We start from the raw sequence: 26,804 nt of genomic DNA, 5'->3' as shown, positions 1-26,804 counted from the left end.
AGAGCAGCAGCTACGTGAAGGGAGAGGGAGGGAGAGCAGCAGCTATGTGAAGGGAGAGGGAGGGAGAGCAGCAGCTACGTGAAGGGAGGGAGAGCAGCAGCTACGTGAAGGGAGGGAGAGCAGCAGCTATGTGGAGGGAGGGAGAGCAGCAGCTATGTGAAGGGAGGGAGAGCAGCAGCTACGTGGAGGGAGAGGGAGGGAGAGCAGCAGCTACGTGAAGGGAGGGAGAGCAGCAGCTATGTGAAGGGAGGGAGAGCAGCAGCTACGTGGAGGGAGAGGGAGGGAGAGCAGCAGCTACCTGAGGGGAGGGAGAGCAGCAGCTACGTGAAGGGAGAGGGAGGGAGAGCAGCAGCTACGTGAAGGGAGAGGCAGGGAGAGCAGCAGCTACGTGAAGGGAGAGGCAGGGAGAGCAGCAGCTACGTGGAGGGAGAGGCAGGGAGAGCAGCAGCTACGTGAAGGGAGAGGCAGGGAGAGCAGCAGCTATCTGAGGGGAGAGCAGCAGCTACGTGAAGGGAGAGGGAGAAGCAGCTATGTGAAGGGAGGGAGAGCAGCAGCTATCTGAGGGGAGAGCAGCAGCTACGTGAAGGGAGAGAGAGCAGCAGTTACGTGAAGGGAGGGAGAGCAGCAGCTACGTGAAGGGAGGGAGAGCAGCAGCTATGTGAAGGGAGGGAGAGCAGCAGCTATGTGAAGGGAGGGAGAGCAGCAGCTATGTGAAGGGAGAGAGAGCAGCAGCCAAGTGAAGGGAGGGAGAGCAGCAGCTACGTGAAGGGAGGGAGGGAGAGCAGCAGCTACGTTAGAAAAACTGTGTGTGTAAAATAACACATGTGCAGAACGTGATCCTTTGAGGAAGAGGTTTCCGGAGGGGTGGGTGGTCGCGGGGCGTGGGCGAAAAACTCTGTTTCCGTACACCTCACCAAATGAATGGCTGTCATATGATGTGAGGAGAGGAGAGGAGTGATATAATCTCCCCCTCTTTCCCTCTCGTCTTGTCTCTATCTCTCCTCTCTCTCTCCTCTCTCTCTCCGGTCAGCGTTCTGTACTTCTCAGTCCACAGATATGAGGAGGGTTTGTTCTGGCCCCATCTGCCCGAGTCAGACAGCAGTGCTGTGGGCACCGGTTCTGGGGAGGGATACAACATCAACCTGCCCTGGAATAAGGTACTAGTTACTGGACTAGTTAAGATTATCTACCTCTGCTATCGTATTATCTCCTCAGTGTTTACCTTGTATTCTGTTTTCCTGATGTTGTTGTATCGAGGGTTGTTTTCCTGATGTTGTTGTATCGAGGGTTGTTTTCCTGATGTTGTTGTATCGAGGGTTGTTTTCCTGATGTTGTTGTATCGAGGGTTGTTTTCCTGATGTTGTTGTATCGAGGGTTGTTTTCCTGATGTTGTTGTATCGAGGGTTGTTTTCCTAATGTTGTTGTATCGAGGGTTGTTTTCCTAATGTTGTTGTATCGAGGGTTGTTTTCCTGATGTTGTTGTATCGAGGGTTGTTTTCCTGATGTTGTTGTATCGAGGGTTGTTTTCCTGATGTTGTTGTATCGAGGGTTGTTTTCCTAATGTTGTCGTATTGATACTTTGTCTAGTAGTTTGTAAAATATGGTGACATTGCGTCGCCCGGGTTAGGGAGGGCTTGGTCGGTAGGGGTGTCCTTGTCTCATCGCGCACCAGCGACTCCTGTGGCGGGCTGGGCGCAGTGTACGCTAGCCAAGGTGGCCAGGTGCACGGTGTTTCCTCCGGCGCATTGGTGCGGCTGGCTTCCGGGTTGGATGCGCGCTGTGTTAAGAAGCAGTGCGGCTGGTTGGGTTGTGTATCGGAGGACGCATGACTTTCAACCTTCGTCTCTCCCGAGCCCGTACGGGAGTTGTAGCGATGAGACAAGACAGTAGCTACTACAACAATTGGATACCACGAAATTGGGGAGAAAAAGGGGTAAAAAATGCAAAAAAATAAATAAATATGGTGACATTGAGGTCTGTTCTTTCCCTTTATTCCACAGATTGGAATGAAAGATGCAGACTACGTTGCCGCATTCCAGCAGCTTCTTTTGCCTGTAGCCTACGAGGTAGAGTCGTTGAGATGGTTGTTAGACTTCCTCAATCGTTTTGGGTTTTATATAACGTAATAGAACATAGAACATTCTAACAATGTTCTTAGAAGAATAGGAACATTCGGGACGATGTTCTTAGAAGAATAGGAACATTCGGACGATGTTCTTAGAAGAATAGGAACATTCGGACGATGTTCTTAGAAGAATAGGAACATTCGGGATGATGTTCTTAGAAGAATAGGAACATTCGGATGATGTTCTTAGAAGAATAGGAACATTCGGACAATGTTCTCAGAAGAATAGGAACATTCGGGACGATGTTCTCAGAAGAATAGGAACATTCGGACGATGTTCTTAGAAGAATAGGAACATTCGGACGATGTTCTTAGAAGAATAGGAACATTCGGACGATGTTCTTAGAAGAATAGGAACATTCGGATGATGTTCTTAGAAGAATAGGAACATTCGGATGATGTTCTTAGAAGAATAGGAACATTCGGACGATGTTCTCAGAAGAATAGGAACATTCGGGACGATGTTCTCAGAAGAATAGGAACATTCGGGACGATGTTCTTAGAAGAATAGGAACATTCGGACGATGTTCTCAGAAGAATAGGAACATTCGGACAATGTTCTTAGAAGAATAGGAACATTCGGGACGATGTTCTCAGAAGAATAGGAACATTCGGACGATGTTCTTAGAAGAATAGGAACATTCGGACGATGTTCTTAGAAGAATAGGAACATTCGGACGATGTTCTTAGAAGAATAGGAACATTCGGGACGATGTTCTCAGAAGAATAGGAACATTCGGACGATGTTCTTAGAAGAATAGGAACATTCGGGATGATGTTCTTAGAAGAATAGGAACCTTCGGACGATGTTCTTAGAAGAATAGGAACATTCCGATGTGATTTCCCCCATAACAGTTTGTTTGTTGCAGTTCCAGCCTCAGCTTGTCCTGGTGGCAGCAGGCTTCGACTCTGTGATAGGTGATCCCAAGGTAAGGAGAACCAAATATTAACGTTCTTTATCTACAAGTTGATGTGATAGAAATGTATATGATTTCTGAAAGATGTTGTGTGTTTTTACCCTAGGGAGAGATGTCTGCCAGTCCTCAGTGTTTCTCTGTTCTGACTCACATGCTGCTGGGCCTGGCTCAGGGGAAGTTGTTGCTGGTTCTCGAGGTAACAACAAACCACTCTACATGTCTTTTATTTAGCTTCGATTACACATGCAGCCCAAATCAGATATTTTGATGAAAATTACAGGCCTCTCTCATCTTTTTAAGTGGGAGAACTTGCACAATTGCTGGCTGACTAAATACCTTTTTGCCCCACTGTAGCTTCGATTAGACATGCAGCCCAAATCAGATCTTTTGCCACTAATTGGCCTTTTGACCAATCACATTAGATCTGGCCACTAATTGGCCTTTTGACCAATCACATTAGATATGGCCACTAATTGGCCTTTTGACCAATCACATTAGATATGGCCACTAATTGGCCTTTTGACCAATCACATTAGATCTGGCCACTAATTGGCCTTTTGACCAATCACATTAGATCTGGCCACTAATTGGCCTTTTGACCAATCACATTAGATATGGCCACTAATTGGCCTTTTGACCAATCACATTAGATCTGGCCACTAATTGGCCTTTTGACCAATCACATTAGATATGGCCACTAATTGGCCTTTTGACCAATCACATTAGATATGGCCACTAATTGGCCTTTTGACCAATCACATTAGATCTGGCCACTAATTGGCCTTTTGACCAATCACATTAGATATTTTGTCAATAATTCTGCAAATGAAAATGATTCTGCTGCCTGTGTAAACACTGAGTTGGGGTAGGTTGAGTTGGCTTCCATACCACATTATATATCTACGTTAACTGCGTGCGCAGTTTACACAGGCAGAATGAAAGAGATCTGTTTTATAGAGTTATATTGAGTGACATTGATGCCGCTTGTTTCATGTTTTCAGGGAGGATATAACCTTCAGTCCACAGCAGAAGGGGTGTGTGCCTGTCTGAGGTCACTATTGGGGGAGTCCTGCCCCCGCTTGAGGTCACCACCCATCCCGAGTGACAGTGCCCTGAAATCCATCTCCAGGTCGATCTCTGCTCTGTACCCTTACTGGACCAGTCTGCAGGTACTGGGTAAGTACTGGAGAAGCCCTTATAACCCCTTATAACCCCTTCATAACCCCTTATAACCCCTTCATAACCCCTTATAACCCCTTCATAACCCCTTATAACCATTAATAATCCATTCATAACCCCTTTTAACCCATTCATAATCCTTTAAATCATTCATAACCCATTATAATCCATTCATAACCCCTTATAACCCATTCATAACCCCTTATAATCCATTCATAATCCTTATAACCCATTCATAACCCTTTAAACCCATTCATATCCCCTTATAACCCATTCATAACCCCTTATAACCCCTTATAACCCATTCATAACCCCTTATAACCCCTTATAACCCATTCATAACCCCTTATAATCCATTCATAATCCTTATAACCCATTCATAACCCTTTAAATCCATTCATAATCCTTATAACCCATTCATAACCCCTTATAACCCATTCATAACCCCTTATAACCCTTTCAAAACTATCACCCATTCATAATAATTCATAACTAATTTATAACCATTCATAACCCCTTGATAAATGTGTGGATTATAATCCATTCATAACCCTCTATAACCCCTTCTTAACCTGTTAATAACTTCTTCATAACCTCTCATAACCATTCATGACTGTGGTTTGTCTCCAGAGGGAGGGCCTCTATCAGACAGCGACCCCCTGAACCCAGCCCTGACCCCAGCAGAGAGCAGTGAGGAGTTAGGTGAAGAGCTCTGTGAGGAGAGAGGAGACAGCCTGGACCTGACCACGGGCCTGGTGTACGACCAGAGGATGATGGAACATCACAACATGTGGGACAGGTGAGAATCCATCAAAGACACAAGAACATTTGGGACAGGTAGGAATCCATCAAAGACACAAGAACATGTGGGACAGGTGAGAATCCATCAAAGACACAAGAACATGTGGGACAGGTAGGAATCAATCAAAGACACAAGAACATATGGGACAGGTGAGAATCCATCAAAGACACAGGAACATGTGGGACAGGTAGGAATCCATAAAAGACACAGGAACATGTGGGACAGGTGAGACACTGAGGTCCTGTCCAGAAACATATCCCCCTCCCTGGAAAGCAGTCCCAGTTGTCACTCAATTTAAACTCCTGGCTAAATACAATAAATATGAAATCATCCCCTATCCCTGAGGGTACCTTCACTATCCAGCCGTAGCCTCATGTTGAATGTACTGTATGGAAATGATGTTATTTGGTTGTTGGCAGCCACCACCCAGAGCTTCCCCAGAGGATCCAGCGTATCTTCTCCCATCACGACGACCTGGGCTTGGTGTCCCGTTGCCTGAGGATACCGGCTCGACTTGCCTTAGAGGAGGAGCTGGCTCTGTGCCACAGGTAACTTCTACCAAGAACAAATGAAAGATATAGGACTATTACTGGTCATATAGGGTTATTACTGGTCATATAGGGTTATTACTGGTCATATAGGGTTATTATTGGTCATATAGGGCTATTACTATTATTACTGGTCATATAGGGTTATTATTGGTCATATAGGGTTATTACTGGTCATATAGGGTTATTATTGGTCATATAGGGCTATTACTGGTCATATAGGGCTATTACCGGTCATATAGGGCCATTACCGGTCATATAGGGTTATTACCGGTCATCTAGGGTTATTACCGGTCATCTAGGGTTATTACCGGTCATCTAGGGTTATTACCGGTCATCTAGGGGTATTACCGGTCATCTAGGGGTATTACCGGTCATCTAGGGTTATTACCGGTCATCTAGGGTTATTACCGGTCATCTAGGGTTATTACCGGTCATATAGGGCCATTACCGGTCATATAGGGCCATTACCGGTCATATAGGGCCATTACCGGTCATATAGGGTTATTACCGGTCATATAGGGTTATTACCGGTCATATAGGGTTATTACCGGTCATATAGGGTTATTACTGGTCATATAGGGTTATTACTGGCCAGAGTACTTTCATAGTTGTATATCTCCTGTGTCTGTAGTGTGTTGATGTGTCTGTAGTGTGTATCTCCTGTGTCTGTAGTGTGTTGATGTGTCTGTAGTGTGTTGCTGTGTCTGTAGTGTGTATCTCCTGTGTCTGTAGTGTGTTGATGTGTCTGTAGTGTGTTGCCGTGTCTGTAGTGTGTATCTCCTGTGTCTGTAGTGTGTATCTCCTGTGTCTGTAGTGTGTATCTCCTGTGTCTGTAGTGTGTATCTCCTGTGTCTGTAGTGTGTATCTCCTGTGTCTGTAGTGTGTATCTCCTGTGTCTATAGTGTGTATCTCCTGTGTCTGTAGTGTGTTGCTGTGTCTGTAGTGTGTATCTCCTGTGTCTGTAGTGTGTTGCTGTGTCTGTAGTGTGTATCTCCTGTGTCTGTAGTGTGTATCTCCTGTGTCTATAGTGTGTATCTCCTGTGTCTGTAGTGTGTTGCCGTGTCTGTAGTGTGTAATATAATGTTATTTATCACATGAATATAGCAGGTGTCGACTTTACTGTGAAATGCTTCCTTTACAAGCCCTTAACCAACACAATTAAAAAAGGAAGTAAACAATAATTATGCTCCCTACAAGGAGTACCAGTACTGAGTCAATGTGTAGGGGTACCGGTACTGAGTCAATGTGTAGGGGTACCGGTACTGAGTCAATGTGTAGGGGTACCGGTACTGAGTCAATGTGTAGGGGTACCGGTACTGAGTCAATGTGTAGGGGTACCGGTACTGAGTCAATGTGTAGGGGTACCGGTACTGAGTCAATGTGTAGGGGTACCGGTACTGAGTCAATGTGTAGGGGTACCGGTACTGAGTCAATGTGTAGGGGTACCGGTACTGAGTCAATGTGTAGGGGTACCGGTACTGAGTCAATGTGTAGGGGTACCGGTACTGAGTCAATGTGTAGGGGTACCGGTACTGAGTCAATGTGTAGGGGTACCGGTACTGAGTCAATGTGTAGGGGTACCGGTACTGAGTCAATGTGTAGGGGTACCGGTACTGAGTCAATGTGTAGGGGTACCGGTACTGAGTCAATGTGTAGGGGTACCGGTACTGAGTCAATGTGTAGGGGTACGAGGTAGCTGAGGTAATATGTACATGTACAGTTGAAGTCAGAAGTTTACAAACACCTTAGACAAATACATTTCAACTCAGGTTTTCACAATTCCTGACATTTAATCCTGTTAAAAATGCCCTGTCTTAGGTCAGTTAGGATCACCACTTTATTTTAAGAATGTGAAATGTCAGAACATTCCCAGTGGGTGAGAATGTATTTGGTAGCATTGCCTTTAAATTGTTTAACTTGGGTCAAACATTTCAGTTAGCCTTCCACAAGCTTCCCACAATACGTTAGGTAAATTTTGGCCCATTTCTCCTGACAGAGCTGGTGTAACTGAGTCAGGTTTGTAGGCCTCCTTGCTCGCGCACACTTTTTCAGTTCTGTCCACAAACGTCCTATAGGATTGAGGTCAGGGCTTTGTGATGGCCACTCCAATACCGTGACTTTGTTGTCCTGAAGCCATTTTGCCACAACTTTGGAAGTATGGTTGGGGTCATTGTCCATTTGGAAGACCCATTTGCGAACAAGCTTTAACTTCCTGACTGATGTCTTGAGATGTTGCTTCAATATATCCACATCATTTTCTTACCTCGTGATACCGTCTATTTTGTGAAGTGCACCAGTCCCTCCTGCAGCAAAGCACCCCCACAACATGATGCTGCCACCCCGTGCTTCACGGTTGGGATGGTGTTCTACGTCTTGCAAGCCTCCCCCTTTTTCCTCCAAACATCACGATGGTCATTATGACCAAACAGTTCTATTTTTGTTTCATCAGACCAGAGGACATTTCTCCAAAAAGTACGATCTTTGTCCCCATGTGCAGTTGCAAACCGTAGTCTGGCTTTTTTATGGTGGTTTTGGAGCAGTGGCTTCTTCCTTGCTGAGCGGCCTTTCAGGTTATGTCGATATAGGACTCGTTTTTACTGTGGATATAGATACTTTTGTACCTGTTTCCTCCAGCATCTTCACAAGGTCCTTTGCTGTTGTTCTGGGATTGATTTGCACTTTTCACACCAAAGTACGTTCATCTCTAGGAGACAGAACGCGTCTCCTTCCTGAGCGGTATGACGGCTGCGTGGTCCCATGGTGTTTATACTTGCGTACTATTGTTAGTACAGTTGAACGTGGTACCTTCAGGCGTTTGGAAATTCCTCCCAAGGATGAACCAGACTTCTTTTTCTGAGGTCTTGACTGATTTCTTTTGATTTTCCCATGATGTCAAACAAAGAGGCACTGAGTTTGAAGGTAGGCCTTGAAATACATCCACAGGTACACCTCCAATTGACTCAAATTATTTCAATTAGCCTATCAGAAGCTTCTAAAGCCATAACATAATTTTCTGGAATTTTCCAAGCTGTTTAAAGGCACAGTCAACTTAGTGTATGTAAACTTCTGACCCACTGGAATTGTGATACAGTGAATTATAAGTGAAATAATCTGCCTGTAAACAATTGTTGAAAAAATTACTTGTGTCATGCAGAAAGTAGATGTCCTAACCGACTTGCCATAACTATAGTTTGTTAACAAGAAATGTGTGGAGTGGTTGAAAAACTAGTTTTAATGACTCCAACCTGAGTGTATGTAAACTTCCCGACTTCGACTGTAGGTGGGGTTTAAAGTGACTAGTCAATCAGGATAGATAATTAACAGAGTAGCAGTGTCGTTAATGTAACAACAAATAAACATGTAAATTGTCCCGGTAACTATTTGAATAATTGTTCGTCAGTCTGATGGGGATTGAAGCTGTTCAGGAGCTTTTTGGTCCTCGACATGGCGCTCTGGTACCAATTACCGTGCGGTAGCAGAGAGAACAGTTAATGGCTCGGGTGGCTGGAGTATGTTTTTTTTTTGGGGGGGGGGGGGCTTCCTCTGACACCTTCTGGTATAGAGGTCCTGGATGACAGTGAGCTTGGTCCCAGTGATGTACTGGGCTTTACGCACGACCCTCTGTGATGCCTTACCTCGGATGCCAAGCGCTTGCCATAATTTATTTGTATTTATTTAACCTTTTGTTTTAACCGGGCAAGTCAGTTTAAGAACAAATTGTTATTTACAATGACGGCCTACCAGAAGGCAAAAGGCCTCTGTAGAACTTATTGAGGATGTGAAGGCTAAATCTTTTCACGCTTCTGAGGGGGAAGAGACGTTGTGGTGCCCTCTTCGTGTGTGGACCACGATAGATGTTTAGTGATGTGGACACAGAGGAACTTGTCTGTGATCAGGCCGTTATGTCGTCGGCCAAACGTAATAATGGCGTTGGAGTCGTGCGCGGCCTTGTAGTTGTGGCGGGTCCCTGTGTTGAGGATCAGCGTGGCGGATGTGTTGTTACCTACCCTTACCACCTGGGGGCGGCCCGTCAGGAAGTCCAGGATCCAGTTGCAGAGGGGGGTGTTTAGTCCCAGGGTCCTTAGCTTAGTGATGAGCTTGGAGGGCACTATGGTGTTGAACGCTGAGCTCTAGTCAATGAACAGCATTCTCACATAGGTGTTCCTCCTTGTCCCAGGTGGGAAGAGGGCAGTGTGGATTGCGTCATCTGTGGATCTGTTGAGGCGGTATGCGAATCTGAGTGGGTCCAGGGGTGTCTGGGATGATGGTGTTGATGTGAGTCCATGACCAACCAGCTTTTCAAACCATTGCATGACTACAGATGTGAGTGCTAAGGAGCGATAGTCATTTAGACAGGTTACCTTGGTGTTCTTGGGCACAGGGTCTATGGTGGTCTGTTTGAAACATGTTGGTTTACAGACAGGGTAACGTGTACATTGTATTTAATGATCTGGAGGATGATGTGCTCATAATGCTGTTTGTCTGTTTGTTTACGGGGCGAAGCCAAACCCACAATTCCACATTGCGTGGACAATCCGTACATTTTTTTTTTTTTTCTCCAATAATTATTATTTAAAATGTTGTAATTCTGTGAATGTGTCTAATCCGTGTCTGTAGCTTGGAGCACATAGCCAAGATCAAGGCCACAGAGGGGATGAAGACGAGGGACCTTCACAGACTGGGAGATGAGTACAACTCTATCTTCATCAGTACTGAGAGCTACAGGAGCGCCCGGTTGGCCGCTGGGGCCTGCTTTAATGCAGTACAGGCTGTTCTGACGGGACAGGTTGAACATTACCTCCATCACGTTGACCTCTAACCCCGCTGTGTCCAGTAAATGTTAAAAGTTAGGCGCTCAGGCTACCCTTTGTGAGGACATAGTTTCCTGAATGAATTACTTTAAAGCTACACGTCCCCCCCCCCCCAAAAAATGCTGTTGCGAAGCTTATATGAAATCCTTTACGAAGGGTTTTTAAATTTTTCTTAAAGTCTTTGAAAAGTGATGTTTGTTTGAAAGAGCCTGCTATTAGTCAACATGGTTGTATTATCAGACTTAGGGTTTCACAATTCCCCTAAACTTTCCCCAATTACCCAGCATTCCAGGCTGTTGGATTCCTGGTTATTCCAGGTATATTCCAACTGGGATTTTTTGGAAAACTAGAGAACTTTGGGGGAAGTTCCTGGAATTTTTCAACCCTATTTATCAGACTGTTGTATGCCCCCCCCCCCCCCCCCCCCACCAGGTCCGTAATGGCGTGGCCATCGTGCGCCCCCCTGGTCACCATGCCGAGAAGGACGCTGCCTGTGGGTTCTGTTTCTTCAACACCGCCGCCCTGACTGCCCGATACGCCCAGTCCATCTCCCAGAAGCCCCTGCGGGTCCTCATCCTGGACTGGGATGTTCACCATGGCAACGGAACACAGCACATCTTCGAAGAGGATGACAGGTACCTAGCCGTGCCTGTTCCATATCTGCTATGCTGCTTTTGACGAGGGTCCAGAAGGGTTCTGCTGCTTATTCTGTCCTCTTTTACTCAATTGTAAATTATGGGATGAGGATTTTTCAATTTATTCATTTCAACTCAAGTTCTCATGTCTTCCCAGTGTCCTCTACATCTCCCTCACTAACTCCAACCTTCTCCTCTCTCCATCCAGTGTCCTCTACATCTCCCTCACTAACTCCAACCTTCTCCTCTCTCCATCCAGTGTCCTCAACATCTCCCTCACTAACTCCAACACTCTCCTCTCTCCATCCAGTGTCCTCAACATCTCCCTCACTAACTCCAACCTTCTCCTCTCTCCATCCAGTGTCCTCAACATCTCCCTCACTAACTCCAACCCTCTCCTCTCTCCATCCAGTGTCCTCTACATCTCCCTCACTAACTCCAACCTTCTCCTCTCTCCATCCAGTGTCCTCTACATCTCCCTCACTAACTCCAACCCTCTCCTCTCTCCATCCAGTGTCCTCAACATCTCCCTCACTAACTCCAACCTTCTCCTCTCTCCATCCAGTGTCCTCAACATCTCCCTCACTAACTCCAACCCTCTCCTCTCTCCATCCAGTGTCCTCTACATCTCCCTCACTAACTCCAACCTTCTCCTCTCTCCATCCAGTGTCCTCAACATCTCCCTCACTAACTCCAACCCTCTCCTCTCTCCATCCAGTGTCCTCAACATCTCCCTCACTAACTCCAACCTTCTCCTCTCTCCATCCAGTGTCCTCTACATCTCCCTCACTAACTCCAACCTTCTCCTCTCTCCATCCAGTGTCCTCAACATCTCCCTCACTAACTCCAACCTTCTCCTCTCTCCATCCAGTGTCCTCTACATCTCCCTCACTAACTCCAACCTTCTCCTCTCTCCATCCAGTGTCCTCAACATCTCCCTCACTAACTCCAACCCTCTCCTCTCTCCATCCAGTGTCCTCTACATCTCCCTGCATCGCTACGAGGATGGGACCTTCTTCCCTACTTCCGAGGACGCGCACTACAACAGAGTGGGCGAGGGGAAGGGAGCAGGGTTCAACGTCAACATCCCCTGGAACGGAGCCAAGATGGGCGACGCGGAGTACCTTGCAGCCTTCCACTCAGTGGTCATGCCCATCGCTAGAGAGGTACAGTATCCTTCCCATCGCTAGAGAGGTACAGTATCCTTCCACTCAGTGGTCATGCCCATCGCTAGAGAGGTACAGTATCCTTCCACTCAGTGGTCATGCCCATTGCTAGAGAGGTACAGTATTCTCTCTCTCTCTCTCTCTCTCTCTCTCTCTCTCTCTCTCTCTCTCTCTCTCTCTCTCTCTCTCTCTCTCTCTCTCTCTCTCTCTCTCTCTATCTCTCTATCTCTCTATCTCTACATTGGACAGGAGGTTAGGAAGTGCAGCTCCGTTTCCACCTCATTTTGTGGGCAGTGTGCACATGGCCTGTCTTCTCTTGAGAGCCATGTCTGCCTACGGGGGCCTTTCTCAATAGCAAGGCTATGCTCACTGAGTCTGTACGTAGTCAAAGCTTTCCTTAAGTTTGGGTCAGTCACAGTGGACAGGTATTCTGCCACTGTGTACTCTCTGTTTAGGGTCAGTCACAGTGGACAGGTATTCTGCCACTGTGTACTCTCTGTTTAGGGTCAGTCACAGTGGACAGGTATTCTGCCACTGTGTACTCTCTGTTTAGGGTCAGTCACAGTGGTCAGGTATTCTGCCACTGTGTACTCTCTGTTTAGGGTCAGTCACAGTGGTCAGGTATTCTGCCACTGTGTACTCTCTGTTTAGGGTCAGTCACAGTGGTCAGGTATTCTGCTACTGTGTCCTCTCTGTTTAGGGCCAGTCACAGTGGTCAGGTATTCTGCTACTGTGTCCTCTCTGTTTAGGGCCAGTCACAGTGGTCAGGTATTCTGCTACTGTGTCCTCTCTGTTTAGGGCCAGTCACAGTGGTCAGGTATTCTGCTACTGTGTCCTCTCTGTTTAGGGTCAGTCACAGTGGTCAGGTATTCTGCCACTGTGTACTGTTTAGGGTCAGTCACAGTGGTCAGGTATTCTGCCACTGTGTACTCTCTGTTTAGGGTCAGTCACCGTGGTCAGGTATTCTGCCACTGTGTACTCTCTGTTTAGGGTCAGTCACAGTGGTCAGGTATTCTGCCACTGTGTACTCTCTGTTTAGGTTCAGTCACCGTGGTCAGGTATTCTGCTACTGTGTCCTCTCTGTTTAGGGCCAGTCACAGTGGTCAGGTATTCTGCTACTGTGTCCTCTCTGTTTAGGGTCAGTCACAGTGGTCAGGTATTCTGCCACTGTGTACTCTCTGTTTAGGGTCAGTCACAGTGGTCAGGTATTCTGCTACTGTGTCCTCTCTGTTTAGGGTCAGTCACAGTGGTCAGGTATTCTGCCACTGTGTACTGTTTAGGGTCAGTCACAGTGGTCAGGTATTCTGCCACTGTGTACTCTCTGTTTAGGGTCAGTCACCGTGGTCAGGTATTCTGCCACTGTGTACTCTCTGTTTAGGGTCAGTCACAGTGGTCAGGTATTCTGCCACTGTGTACTCTCTGTTTAGGGTCAGTCACCGTGGTCAGGTATTCTGCCACTGTGTACTCTCTGTTTAGGGTCAGTCACAGTGGTCAGGTATTCTGCCACTGTGTACTCTCTGTTTAGGGTCAGTCACAGTGGTCAGGTATTCTGCTACTGTGTCCTCTCTGTTTAGGTTCAGTCACCGTGGTCAGGTATTCTGCTACTGTGTCCTCTCTGTTTAGGGTCAGTCACAGTGGTCAGGTATTCTGCCACAGTGTTCTCTGTTTAGGGCCGGAGGATATTTTTGCAGAATCCTGCATGCGGAGTGTCAATTTTGGGTTTGTCCCATTTTGTGAAGTCTTGGTTGGTGAGCGGACCCCAGACCTCACAACCATAAAGGGCAATGGGCTCTGACTGATTCAAGTATTTTTAGCCTTAAACAGTTGTTTTCTCCCACTCTGTAGTTTGACCCGGGCCTGGTTCTGGTATCGGCAGGGTTTGATGCAGCCAGAGGGGACCCTCTAGGAGGGTACCAAGTGACCCCCCCGGGCTATGCCCACCTCACCCACCTCCTGATGGGCCTGGCAGGCGGCAGAGTATTGGTCATCCTGGAGGTTAGTGGTCTGCATTAACACTCACGCACACACATACACACACAGGCATGCACGCATGCATACACACACACAACTTTGATGATACAGTTGTAGCAATACAAGGTTATAACATCTACAGAAAATACAGAAATGCCAGTGGTGGAGGTGTTGCTGTTTATATTCAGAACCACATTCCTGTAAAGATTAGAGAGGATCTCATGTTAAATACTGTTGAAGTAAAATGGCTACAGGTTCATCTGCCTCACCTAAAGCCCATTCTGGTGGGAAACTGCTATAGACAGTCAGTATCTGGATAATGTTAAATACTGTTGAAGTAATCTGGCTACAGGTTCATCTGCCTCACCTGAAGCCCATTCTGGTGGAAAGGCACAGACCTGTCTATATAAGGTCCCACAGTTGACAGTGAATGTCAGTCCAAAAACCAAGCCACGAGGTCGAAGGAAATGTCTGTAGAGCGCCGAGACAGGATTGTGTCGGTACAGATCTGGGGAAGGGTACCAAACCATTTCTGCAGCATTGAAGGTCTCCAAGAACACAGAGGCCTCCATCATTCTTAAATGGAAGAAGTTTGGAACCACCAAGACTCTTCCTAGAGCTGGTCGCCCGTCCAAACTGAGCAATCTGGGGAGAAGGGCCTTGGTCATGGAAGTGACCAAGAACCCAATGGTCACTCTGACATAGCTCCAGAGTTCCTCTGTGGAGATGGGAGAACCTTCCAGAAAGACAACCATCTCTGCAGCACTCCACCAATCAGGCCTTCAAATCAAATGTGTAGACTTCACCGTGAAATGCTGACTTTACCAGCCCTTAACCAACAATGCAGTTCAAGAAGAGTTAAGAAAATATTTACCAAATAAACTAAAGTAAAAAATTATAAAAAGTAACAGGTTTTATATAAGGGGTATCGGTACCGAGTTCATGTGTGGGGGTACAGGTTAGTTGTGGTAATATGTACATGTAGGTAGGGGTGAAGTGACTGCATAGATAATAATTAGTGAGTATCAGCAGTGTACAAAACAAATTGGGGGGGGGGGGGGGGGTCAATGTAAATAGTCTGGTGGCCATTTGATTAATTGTTCAGCAGTTTTATGGCTTGGGGGTAGAAGCTGTTAAGGAGCATTTTGGTCCTAGACTTGGCAGTCTATAACTTGGGTGACTGGAGTCTCTGACAATTTTTGAGGGGCTTTCCTCTGACACCGCCTATTATATAGGTCCTGGATGGCAGGAAGCTTGGCCCCAGTGATCTTCTGGGCCATACGCACTATCCTCTGTAGTGCCTTGTGGTCGGATGCCGAGCAGTTGCCGTACCAGGCAGTGATGCAACCAGTCAGGATGCTCTCGATGGTGCAGCTGCAGAACTTTTTGAGGATCTGGGGACCCATGACAAATCTTTTCAGTCTCTTGAGGGAGATTAGGTTTTGTTGCACCCTCTTCACGACTGTCTTGGTGTGTTTTGCCTTTATGGTAGAGTGGCCAGACGGAAGCCATTCCTCAGTAAAAAGCACATGACAGCCCGTTTGGAGTTTGCCAAAAGGCACCTAAAGGACTCTCACACCATGTGAAACAAGATTCTCTGGTCTGACAAAACCAATATTGAACTTTTTGGCCTGAATCCCTAATAAACCCCAGGAAGAGTAGCTGCTGCTTTCGCAGGAACTAATGGGGATCCTTAATAAACCCCAGGAAGAGCTGCTGCCTTGGCAGGAACTAATGGGGATCCCTAATAAACCCCAGGAAGAGTAGCTGCTGCCTTGGCAGCAACCAATGGGGATCCCTAATAAACCCCAGGAAGAGTAGCAGCAACCAATGGGAATCTTTGTAAAATACAAAATACACAGACACCTTCTTGACACCATCTGGTGCTGACTTGCTGCACCCTCGACAACCACTGTGATTATTATTATTTGACCCTGCTGGTCATTTATGAACATTTGAACTTCTTGGCCATGTTCTGTTATAATCTCCACCCGGCACAGCCAGAAGAGTACTGGCCACCCCACATAGCCTGGTTCCTCTCTAGGTTTCTTCCTAGGTTCTGGCCTTTCTAGGGAGTTTTTCCTAGCCACCGTGCTTCTACACCTGCATTGCTTGCTGTTTGGGGGTTTTGGGCTGGGTTTCTGGACAGCACTTTGAGATATCAGCTGATGTACGAAGGGCTATATAAATAAATTGGATTTGATTTTATCTGCTTTGCCATAAGTACATTTACCTTTGTCAAGTATTAGTGACTTATTTAGTGCATTCATCAGAAGATAGCTTGATGACACAGCTACATATCACAGTCACAGTAAGTACATTTCTCCCCAATGTAGCTGTCAGCAATGTCAGAGCAGGAAGTGTGAAACATTCTCTCCCGCTCCTCTACAGGGCGGTTATAACCTGACTGCCATTTCGGAGTCTATGTCTGCCTGCACCAGCATTCTCCTGGGAGACCCCGCTCTGCCCCTGCCTCCCTTGCCCCCACCTCACCCCAACGCAGCAGTCAGCATCAACGAGGTCATACGCACCCACTCCGCCTATTGGCTGTCCCTCAGGATACAACGTGAGTTCTGTTTCTCTGTCTGGAACTCTCAGGAATCAGTATTTTAGCAAAAGATTTTTGTTTTATCATCTGTTTAAAACGACAGGATGTGTATACCAGGGTGGACTGTATACCAGGGGGAGCCGTAAACCAGGGGGAGCCGTAAACCAGGGGGAGCCGTAAACCATGGGGAGCCGTAAACCATGGGGGAGCCGTATACCAGGGGGGAGCCGTATACCAGGGGGAGCCGTAAACCAGGGGGAGCCGTAAACCATGGGGAGCCGTAAACCATGGGGGAGCCGTATACCAGGGGGGAGCCGTATACCAGGGGGAGCCGTATACCAGGGGGAGCCGTATACCAGGGGGAGCCGTATACCAGGGGGAGCCGTATACCAGGGGGGAGCCGTAAACCATGGGGGAGCCGTATACCAGGGGGAGCCGTATACCAGGGGGAGCCGTATACCAGGGGGGAGCCGTATACCAGGGGGGAGCCGTATACCAGGGGGGAGCCGTATACCAGGGGGAGCCGTATACCAGGGGGGACTGTATACCAGGGGGAGCCGTATACCGGGGGGAGCCGTATACCGGGTGGAGCCGTATACCGGGGGGAGCCGTATACCGGGGGGAGCCGTATACCGGGGGGAGCCGTATACCGGGGGGAGCCGTATACCGGGGGGAGCCGTATACCGGGGGGGAGCCGTATACCGGGGGGGAGCCGTATACCGGGGGGAGCCGTATACCGGGGGGAGCCGTATACCAGGGGGGAGCCGTATACCAGGGGGGAGCCGTATACCAGGGGGGAGCCGTATACCAGGGGGGAGCCGTATACCGGTGGGAGCCGTATACCGGGGGGAGCCGTATACCAGGGTGATGTAATGTTATCCCTGTCTTGTTTTCTCTCTAATCAGTTCCAGAGTCTCTCCGTCTGTCTCTGCCAAACCCCAAACCCAGAGGGAAGAGGACTTCTAAGGGCAAGAAGTCTCCCAGACAGGGTAACCAAGGCGGGGCCAGCCCTGGTCAGGGGTCACCTCAGACCACACCTCAGACCACACCTCAGACCACACCTCTGCCCTCTGGTGATCGGGGCGACCTTGACCTAGATGACCTCACAAAGGGACTGGTGTCGCTCGACCTAAACCAAAGTACCTCAGCCAATCCCAGCCCAGCGTCTGTCCCTGTGGGTGGAGCCAGGTCGAAGGTGAGGCTCAGTCCTATGAAGAGCCCTGTTGTTAAAGAGGTGAAGACGGAAGCTGTTCCAAATACGCCCGAGATTCTCCAACCAACGCCTGACGAGACAGAGACGCCGGTAAGGAACCGTGTGAAGTCATGGTTACATACCAAACGGCACCCTATTCCCTAGTGCACTACCCTTGACCAGAGCCCTATCCAAAGTAGTGCACAATGTAGGGAATAGGGTGCCACTTTGGATGTAAGCTTTTGGCCGAGATCCCTGCTCTCTGTTTTTAGATAATTTATGTACTTCTGTGTGAACTCATGGGGATTGGATCAACTAAACTTTTGGGGCGGCAGGGTAGCCTAGTGGTTAGAGCGTTGGACAAGTTAACCGAAAGGTTGCTAGATCGAATCCCCCGAGGCTGACAAGGTTAAAAAAAAAACTGTCGTTCTGACTCTGAACAAGGCACTTAACCCCACTGTTCCTAGGCCGTCATTGTAGATAAGAATGGGTTCTTAACTGACGTGCCTAGTTAAATAAAGGTTAAATAACATTTTTAAAATGCAGGCCTTCGACTCTGACCTCCGTCAGAAACAGACAGGGTTTATTTTCACCTCAAGGTTATCAATGATTGAAAATGCGAACCTTTTCTCCTATTGACTGGCTCGATACATTGTTACTGAATTACCATCCTAGGCGGTCGCCATGGCTGCCTCAGACCCAGTTACCAAGGGAGACCAGGAGAGCGGTGCGGTGGAGGTGGATGGGGCGTCTGGTTACTCCAAGGAGCCGGTGTTTGAGCTGTTCTGTGGAAACCAGGATGTGGACGGGGTACAGATGATATTCAGTTTTTATTTTTTTTATTTTATTTTCTCCTTTTCGTATTAAGTTATGGTTTGTTGAGGTGTTATCGGTAGAACTGTGAATCCAACCGCTCCAGGTCTTGTCTAAAATACAAAGTAAAAGAAAAATTGTCTAAAATCTCCGAACGCCGAAGATAATTTACGATTGAGGCAGAAATCTCATGTAACTTTTCAGTATTTTCAAGAGAGCAATTTTCACCTTTTTTTTTTCTTACAACCCCCCCCAGAACACCATGTACGTGGTGGATCCCCTGTCCTGGTGCCCCCACCTAGACTCAGTGAGGCCTGTTCCTGTTGGAGGTATAGATGTGTTTCGGCCCTGTGAGGACTGTGGAACCGACACTGAGAACTGGATCTGTCTCTGCTGCTACAAGGTACTGGAAACAAAGGACACTTGATGTCCTCTTAACCTCACATCATCTCCAGTACCAGCGTCTAGAGTTTGAACCTCTACCCGCGTCTAGAGGTCGACCCGCGTCTAGAGGTCGGCCCGCGTCTAGAGGTCGGCCCGCGTCTAGAGGTCGGCCCGCGTCTAGAGGTCGGCCCGCGTCTAGAGGTCGACCCGCGTCTAGAGGTCGGACCTCTACCAGCGTCTAGAGGTCGGACCTCTACCAGCGTCTAGAGGTCGGACCTCTACCAGCGTCTAGAGGTCGGACCTCTACCAGCGTCTAGAGGTCGGACCTCTACCAGCGTCTAGAGGTCGGACCTCTACCAGCGTCTAGAGGTCGGACCTCTACCAGCGTCTAGAGGTCGACCGTCGTCTACATCTTAACAGAATCACTTCTATTCATGTACATTTCATTTAAACAACTTTAGAAATTCTTTATCAACCACAAAGCAACGCTCTTCTTAGTATGAAGATAAATATATTGTCGGCAATAAGATATACAATTAACTTTGTTGTCCTCGATTTAGTGTTTGGACATCATAGCGAGATGTAACATGCCATTCTCTTGACTAGTGTTTTTTGTCTTCGCTAGGTGTACTGTGGTCGCTATGTCAACCAGCACATGTTAACCCACGGCGTGGCGTCAGAACACCGGCTGGTGCTGAGCTTCGCTGACCTGTCGGTCTGGTGTTACTCCTGCCAGGCCTACGTCCACAACCAGGTGAGAGGAGGAGCGGGTCAAATCGGAAAAGTTTGCACCACAGAAAAGTTTGCAACTCAACTTTTGTTAATTTTCACAATTTCACTCGTTCACGTTCGCTTGTAAATGTCCACAATTTCGCTACAAGTTTTTGCTCATTTTGTTAGCATTCTGGTAATAGACGGACAATGTGCTAGCTTAGCACCAACCTTAGCCCAGGGCTAGCTGGCTGTGATCTGGAGCGAGGCTTAGCACCAACCTTAGCCCAGGGCTAGCTGGCTGTGCTCTGGAGCAAGGCTTAGCACCAACCTTAGCCCAGGGCTAGCTGGCTGTGATCTGGAGCGAGGCTTAGCACCAACCTTAGCCCAGGGCTAGCTGGCTGTGCTCTGGAGCAAGGCTTAGCACCAACCTTAGCCCAGGGCTAGCTGGCTGTGATCTGGAGCAAGGCTTAGCACCAGCCTTAGCCCAGGGCTAGCTGGCTGTGCTCTGGAGCAGGGTTAGTACCAACCTTAGCCCAGGGCTAGCTGGCTGTGCTCTGGAGCAGGGTTAGCACCAACCTTAGCCCAGGGCTAGCTGGCTGTGCTCTGGAGCAGGGTTAGCACCAACCTTAGCCCAGCGCTAGCTGGCTGTGCTCTGGAGCAGGGTTAGTACCAACCTTAGCCCAGGGCTAGCTGGCTGTGCTCTGGAGCAGGGTTAGTACCAACCTTAGCCCAGGGCTAGCTGGCTGTGCTCTGGAGCAGGGTTAGCACCAACCTTAGCCCAGGGCTAGCTGGCTGTGCTCTGGAGCAGGGTTAGTACCAACCTTAGCCCAGGGCTAGCTGGCTGTGCTCTGGAGCAAGGCTTAGCACCAACCTTAGCCCAGCGCTAGCTGGCTGTGCTCTGGAGCAGGGTTAGTACCAACCTTAGCCCAGGGCTAGCTGGCTGTGCTCTGGAGCAGGGTTAGCACCAACCTTAGCCCAGGGCTAGCTGGCTGTGCTCTGGAGCAGGGTTAGCACCAACCTTAGCCCAGGGCTAGCTGGCTGTGCTCTGGAGCAGGGTTAGTACCAACCTTAGCCCAGGGCTAGCTGGCTGTGCTCTGGAGCAAGGCTTAGCACCAACCTTAGCCCAGGGCTAGCTGGCTGTGCTCTGGAGCAGGGTTAGTACCAACCTTAGCCCAGGGCTAGCTGGCTGTGCTCTGGAGCAGGGTTAGCACCAACCTTAGCCCAGGGCTAGCTGGCTGTGCTCTGGAGCAGGGTTAGTACCAACCTTAGCCCAGGGCTAGCTGGCTGTGCTCTGGAGCAGGGTTAGCACCAACCTTAGCCCAGGGCTAGCTGGCTGTGCTCTGGAGCAGGGTTAGCACCAACCTTAGCCCAGGGCTAGCTGGCTGTGCTCTGGAGCAGGGTTAGTACCAACCTTAGCCCAGGGCTAGCTGGCTGTGCTCTGGAGCAGGGTTAGCACCAACCTTAGCCCAGGGCTAGCTGGCTGTGCTCTGGAGCAGGGTTAGCACCAACCTTAGCCCAGGGCTAGCTGGCTGTGCTCTGGAGCAGGGTTAGTACCAACCTTAGCCCAGGGCTAGCTGGCTGTGCTCTGGAGCAGGGTTAGCACCAACCTTAGCCCAGGGCTAGCTGGCTGTGCTCTGGAGCAGGGTTAGCACCAACCTTAGCCCAGGGCTAGCTGGCTGTGCTCTGGAGCAGGGTTAGCACCAACCTTAGCCAAGGGCTAGCTGGCTGTGCTCTGGAGCAGGGTTAGCACCAACCTTAGCCCAGGGCTAGCTGGCTGTGCTCTGGAGCAGGGTTAGCACCAACCTTAGCCCAGGGCTAGCTGGCTGTGCTCTGGAGCAGGGTTAGCACCAACCTTAGCCCAGGGCTAGCTGGCTGTGCTCTGGAGCAGGGTTAGTACCAACCTTAGCCCAGGGCTAGCTGGCTGTGCTCTGGAGCAGGGTTAGCACCAACCTTAGCCCAGGGCTAGCTGGCTGTGCTCTGGAGCAGGGTAAGCACCAACCTTAGCCCAGGGCTAGCTGGCTGTGCTCTGGAGCAGGGTTAGCACCAACCTTAGCCCAGGGCTAGCTGGCTGTGCTCTGGAGCAGGGTTAGCACCAACCTTAGCCCAGGGCTAGCTGACCATTTAAAAAACAAAAACAAGCACACATACATACAAAATCATGGAGGATAACACACAATAAAGTCTGGGACTAATTTCCATTGTGATCCTCTTGCTTGCTCTGGAGCGAGGCTTAGCACCAACCTTAGCCCAGGGCTAGCTGGCTGTGCTCTGGAGCGAGGCTTAGCACCAACCTTAGCCCAGGGCTAGCTGGCTGTGCTCTGGAGCAAGGCTTAGCACCGACTTTTCGGAGCTAACCAATCAGTTACTTTGTTACCTAATTAGAATTTTCCCATAAAAGTTGATCGTTGGTTTCAGATAACTCTGCTTGTGTGAAGACCGTACTCTGCTTGTGTGAAGACCGTACTCTGCTTGTGTGAAGACCGTACTCTGCTTGTGTGAAGACCGTACTCTGCTTGTGTGAAGATAGCACAGGGCCAGTAGTAGTCTGAGGCTAGGAATAATGCGGTGTGAAAATGCGGTGCTTAAATCTCTTCTTTCTCTCCTTTTATTTTCTCTCCTCCTTCTACCTGTTGTCCAGATGGTGTTTGAAGCCAAGAACGCTGCCCACTGTATGAAGTTTGGAGAGGACATGCCCCTCTCTAACTGAAGGACATGAGAGAGAGAGAGAGAGAGAGAGAGAGGACATGCAGTGACAACAACACAGAGGGAAGGGGAGAGAGAGAGAGGACATGCCCCTCTCTAACTGAAGCCATACATGGACGAGAGAGAGGACATGCAGTGACAACAACACGGACGGACGGAGGGGACATGCCCCTCTAACCGAAGGGGGGGGGGGGAGAGAGAGAGAGAGAGAGATGCCCCTCTAACCGAAGCCATACATGGACGACGACACACAGAGAGAGAAAGGACATGGAACATATGTTGTTGTGAAAGCAAAATATAAAAGACTACTGTTCTGGTCTCGGTGCTAATTGTTAGTGCCTCTGCTTGCTTGGCAGACATGACTGTGCCTTTTAAATCTCTCTTTATATTCTCACTTCTCTGTCTTTGTCACTCTCGCTCTCTCCCTCTCTCTTTCTCACCCTGTGTGTCTCTCTCTCTGCCTTTCTCTCTCCTTTCTCTGTCTCTCTCTGCCTTTCTCTCTCTTTCTGTCTCTCTCTCCTTTCTCTCTGTCTCTCTCTCTCCTTTCTCTTTCTCTCTGTCTTTCTCTCCTTTCTCTCTCTTTCTGTCTCTCTCTCCTTTCTCTGTCTCTCTCCTTTCTCTCTCTCCTTTCTCTCTGTCTCTCTCTCTCTTTCTTTCTCTCTACTTTCTCTCTGCCTTTCTACTTTCTCTCTACTTTCTTTCTTTCCCTCCCTCCCTCCCCAGCCTAATGTCAATGAGTACAGTACCATCAACATGCATCAGACCAGTGATTACGTTGGCTTAAATATTAGTGCTAACATCAGTCATACGTTATTGTAAATATCATCTTTGTTTTAAATACATTGGACTCGCTGACTGTTCTCTGTTCATTGTATTTGCCAAAACCTCTCTTATCCAAAATATATGTCTATGAAGCTACTCTGTCCTCACTGTGGTTCATCCAGCTGTCCTCACTGTGGTTCATTTAGCTGTCCTCACTGTGGTTCATTTAGCTGTCCTCACTGTGGTTCATTTAGCTGTCCTCACTGTGGTTAATTTAGCTGTCCTCACTGTGGTTCATCCAGCTGTCCTCACCGTGGTTCATCCAGCTGTCCTCACTGTGGTTCATTCAGCTGTCCTCACCATGGTTCATTTAGCTGTCCTCACTGTGGTTCATTTAGCTGTCCTCACTGTGGTTCATCCAGCTGTCCTCACCGTGGTTCATCCAGCTGTCCTCACTGTGGTTCATTTAGCTGTCCTCACTGTGGTTCATTTAGCTGTCCTCACTGTGGTTCATCCAGCTGTCCTCACTGTGGTTCATCCAGCTGTCCTCACTGTGGTTCATCCAGCTGTCCTCACTGTGGTTCATTTAGCTGTCCTCACTGTGGTTCATTTAGCTGTCCTCACTGTGGTTCATCCAGCTGTCCTCACCGTGGTTCATCCAGCTGTCCTCACTGTGGTTCATTCAGCTGTCCTCACCATGGTTCATTTAGCTGTCCTCACTGTGGTTCATTTAGCTGTCCTCACTGTGGTTCATCCAGCTGTCCTCACCGTGGTTCATCCAGCTGTCCTCACTGTGGTTCATTTAGCTGTCCTCACTGTGGTTCATTTAGCTGTCCTCACTGTGGTTCATCCAGCTGTCCTCACTGTGGTTCATCCAGCTGTCCTCACTGTGGTTCATTTAGCTGTCCTCACTGTGGTTCATTTAGCTGTCCTCACTGTGGTTCATCCAGCTGTCCTCACTGTGGTTCATCCAGCTGTCCTCACTGTGGTTCATCCAGCTGTCCTCACTGTGGTTCATTTAACTGTCCTCTGTTGCCGCGGATCTTATTTTCATCTTTTGACATTCATAAATAATTCAGAATCCAACCTTTTTTTAAATATTGATTCTTACAAAAGCTCTCAGCTGTTTGATTTGACAACGGGTCACTTCACTTGGTGTAGTAGGCTAATTGAAGAGTACGTTCCAAGTGGCACCCTATTCCTATATAGTGCCAAGGCTCTGGTCAAAAGTAGTGCACTATATAAGGAGTATGGTCCCATTTTGGGACACAGTATTGTCCCCCAAGATTAAATCTGCGGCACTGTGGATCTGTCTCCGTCTGTACGTTCGGAGAGGTTGTGTGGAGGGCTCTGATTGGAGAGGTTGTGTGGAGAGCTCTGATTGGAGAGGTTGTGTGGAGGGCTCTGATTGGAGAGGTTGTGTGGAGAGCTCTGATCGGAGAGGTTGTGTGGAGGGCTCTGATTGGAGAGGTTGTGTGGAGAGCTCTGATCGGAGAGGTTGTGTGGAGAGCTCTGATCGGAGAGGTTGTGTGGAGGGCTCTGATTGGAGAGGTTGTGTGGAGGGCTCTGATTGGAGAGGTTGTGTGGAGGGCTCTGATCGGAGAGGTTGTGTGGAGGGCTCTGATTGGAGAGGTTGTGTGGAGGGCTCTGATTGGAGAGGTTGTGTGGAGGGCTCTGATTGGAGAGGTTGTGTGGAGGGCTCTGATCGGAGAGGTTGTGTGGAGGGCTCTGATCGGAGAGGTTGTGTGGAGGGCTCTGATCGGAGAGGTTGTGTGGAGAGCTCTGATTGGAGAGGTTGTGTGGAGAGCTCTGATTGGAGAGGTTGTGTGGAGGGCTCTGATCGGAGAGGTTGTGTGGAGGGCTCTGATCGGAGAGGTTGTGTGGAGGGCTCTGATCGGAGAGGTTGTGTGGAGGGCTCTGATTGGAGAGGTTGTGTGGAGGGCTCTGATCGGAGAGGTTGTGTGGAGGGCTCTGATCGGAGAGGTTGTGTGGAGGGCTCTGATCGGAGAGGTTGTGTGGAGGGCTCTGTCCTTTTTATTTTGCTTATTATTGTCCCCCACGATGAAATCAGAGGCGGGCTGGATCTGTCTCTGTCCGTTCGTACATTAGTCACGCGTAATATCACGCGCCACCTCTCGCCCCAATTTGATGAAACTTGAGTGATGCGTCTTGCCATAGAGATCCGGCGTTTAAATAACGACACTGATAGGCCCCAAATCTACACGGATAGGCCCCAAAACTACACGGATAGGCCCCAAATCTACACTGATAGGCCCCAAAACTACACGGATAGTCCCCAAAACTACACGGATAGCCCCCAAAATTACACTGATAGGCCCCAAAACTACACGGATAGGCCCCAAATCTACACTGATAGGCCCCAAAACTACATGGATAGTCCCCAAAACTACACGGATAGGCCCCAAAATCTACACTGATAGGCCCCAAAATCTACACTGATAGGCCCAAAATTACACTGATAGGCCCCAAATCTACACTGATAGGCCCCAAATCTACACTGATAGGCCCCAAAATCTACACTGATAGGCCCAAAAACTACACTGATAGGCCCCAAATCTACACTGATAGGTCCCAAAACTACACTGATAGGCCCAAAAACTACACTGATAGGCCCCAAATCTACACTGATAGGTCCCAAAACTACACTGATAGGCCCCAAAACTACACTGATAGGCCCCAAATCTACACTGATAGGCCCCAAAAAACTACACTGATAGGCTCCAAAAAACTACACTGATAGGCCCCCAAGAACTACACTGATAGGCCCCCAAGAACTACACTGATATGCCCCCAAGAACTACACTGAAATGCCCCCAAGAACTACACTGATATGCCCCCAAGAACTACACTGATATGCCCCCAAGAACTACACTGATATGCCCCCAAGAACAACACTGATATGCCCCCAAGAACTACACTGATATGCCCCCAAGAACTACACTGATATGCCCCCAAGAACTACACTGATAGGCCCCAAAAAACTACACTGATATGCCCCCAAGAACTACACTGATAGGCCCCCATGAACTACACGGATAGACCCCCAAAAACTACATGGATAGGCCCCCAGAAACTACACTGGTAGGCCCCAAGAAACTACACTTATAGGCCCCAAAAACTACATTAATAGGCCCCAAAAACTACATTAATAGGCCCCAAGAAACTACACTGATAGGCGCTATAGTAATCAACTGAAATTCCAAACTTTGAACAAGCGGGTCTCCTGCGCTGCATCATTTGTGGGGGACAACATGTTTACGGTTGCCTTGTTATATTTATTGGTTGTATGTATCACCCTCAAACCTCTCTCATTTAAAGCAATACTACGTTTCTGAGCATTGATATCTTACGACTGTTCAATTGTATAATTATAGTACAATTTTCATGTTCTTTACTTTCTCTATCTGAAGCACATACATCTAATGCCAATACCATTTTATACTGTAATACTTTGCTTTTATTATGGAAATGGAATCATTGTAACTCTTATAATAAAATATGTTTTGTCTA

At 48.4% G+C, this 26,804-nt stretch overlaps 1 protein-coding gene across 4 annotated transcripts in view; it reads left to right on the top strand.

The window, feature by feature from the left end:
* The window catches only part of hdac6 (histone deacetylase 6), a 43,699-nt gene extending 16,895 nt beyond the window's left edge, over positions 1-26,804 (top strand). For 2 of the 4 annotated variants that reach the window (XM_036989062.2, XM_036989067.2), the window contains exons 11-27: positions 1,031-1,157; positions 2,001-2,066; positions 2,995-3,054; positions 3,149-3,238; positions 4,044-4,218; positions 4,852-5,020; positions 5,443-5,571; positions 10,192-10,360; positions 10,818-11,020; positions 11,994-12,186; positions 14,032-14,181; positions 16,549-16,723; positions 17,611-18,008; positions 18,573-18,707; positions 18,967-19,113; positions 19,720-19,848; positions 22,447-26,804. In XM_036989062.2, coding sequence (XP_036844957.2) covers positions 1,031-1,157; positions 2,001-2,066; positions 2,995-3,054; positions 3,149-3,238; positions 4,044-4,218; positions 4,852-5,020; positions 5,443-5,571; positions 10,192-10,360; positions 10,818-11,020; positions 11,994-12,186; positions 14,032-14,181; positions 16,549-16,723; positions 17,611-18,008; positions 18,573-18,707; positions 18,967-19,113; positions 19,720-19,848; positions 22,447-22,515 — 2,584 coding nt within the window. In that variant the 3' untranslated portion in view covers positions 22,516-26,804. The remainder of the gene's footprint in view (positions 1-1,030; positions 1,158-2,000; positions 2,067-2,994; positions 3,055-3,148; positions 3,239-4,043; positions 4,219-4,851; positions 5,021-5,442; positions 5,572-10,191; positions 10,361-10,817; positions 11,021-11,993; positions 12,187-14,031; positions 14,182-16,548; positions 16,724-17,610; positions 18,009-18,572; positions 18,708-18,966; positions 19,114-19,719; positions 19,849-22,446) is intronic. The other 2 variants (XM_090185547.1, XM_090185548.1) reach the window with 1 other exon arrangement.

Source organism: Oncorhynchus mykiss, chromosome 9 (assembly GCF_057628025.1).
Source record: "Oncorhynchus mykiss isolate SJ-2025 chromosome 9, ASM5762802v1, whole genome shotgun sequence".
NCBI classification, from domain to species: domain Eukaryota; kingdom Metazoa; phylum Chordata; class Actinopteri; order Salmoniformes; family Salmonidae; genus Oncorhynchus; species Oncorhynchus mykiss.
Note: the sequence above shows the minus strand (reverse complement) of the source record. Positions and strands in the feature narration are given on the sequence as shown.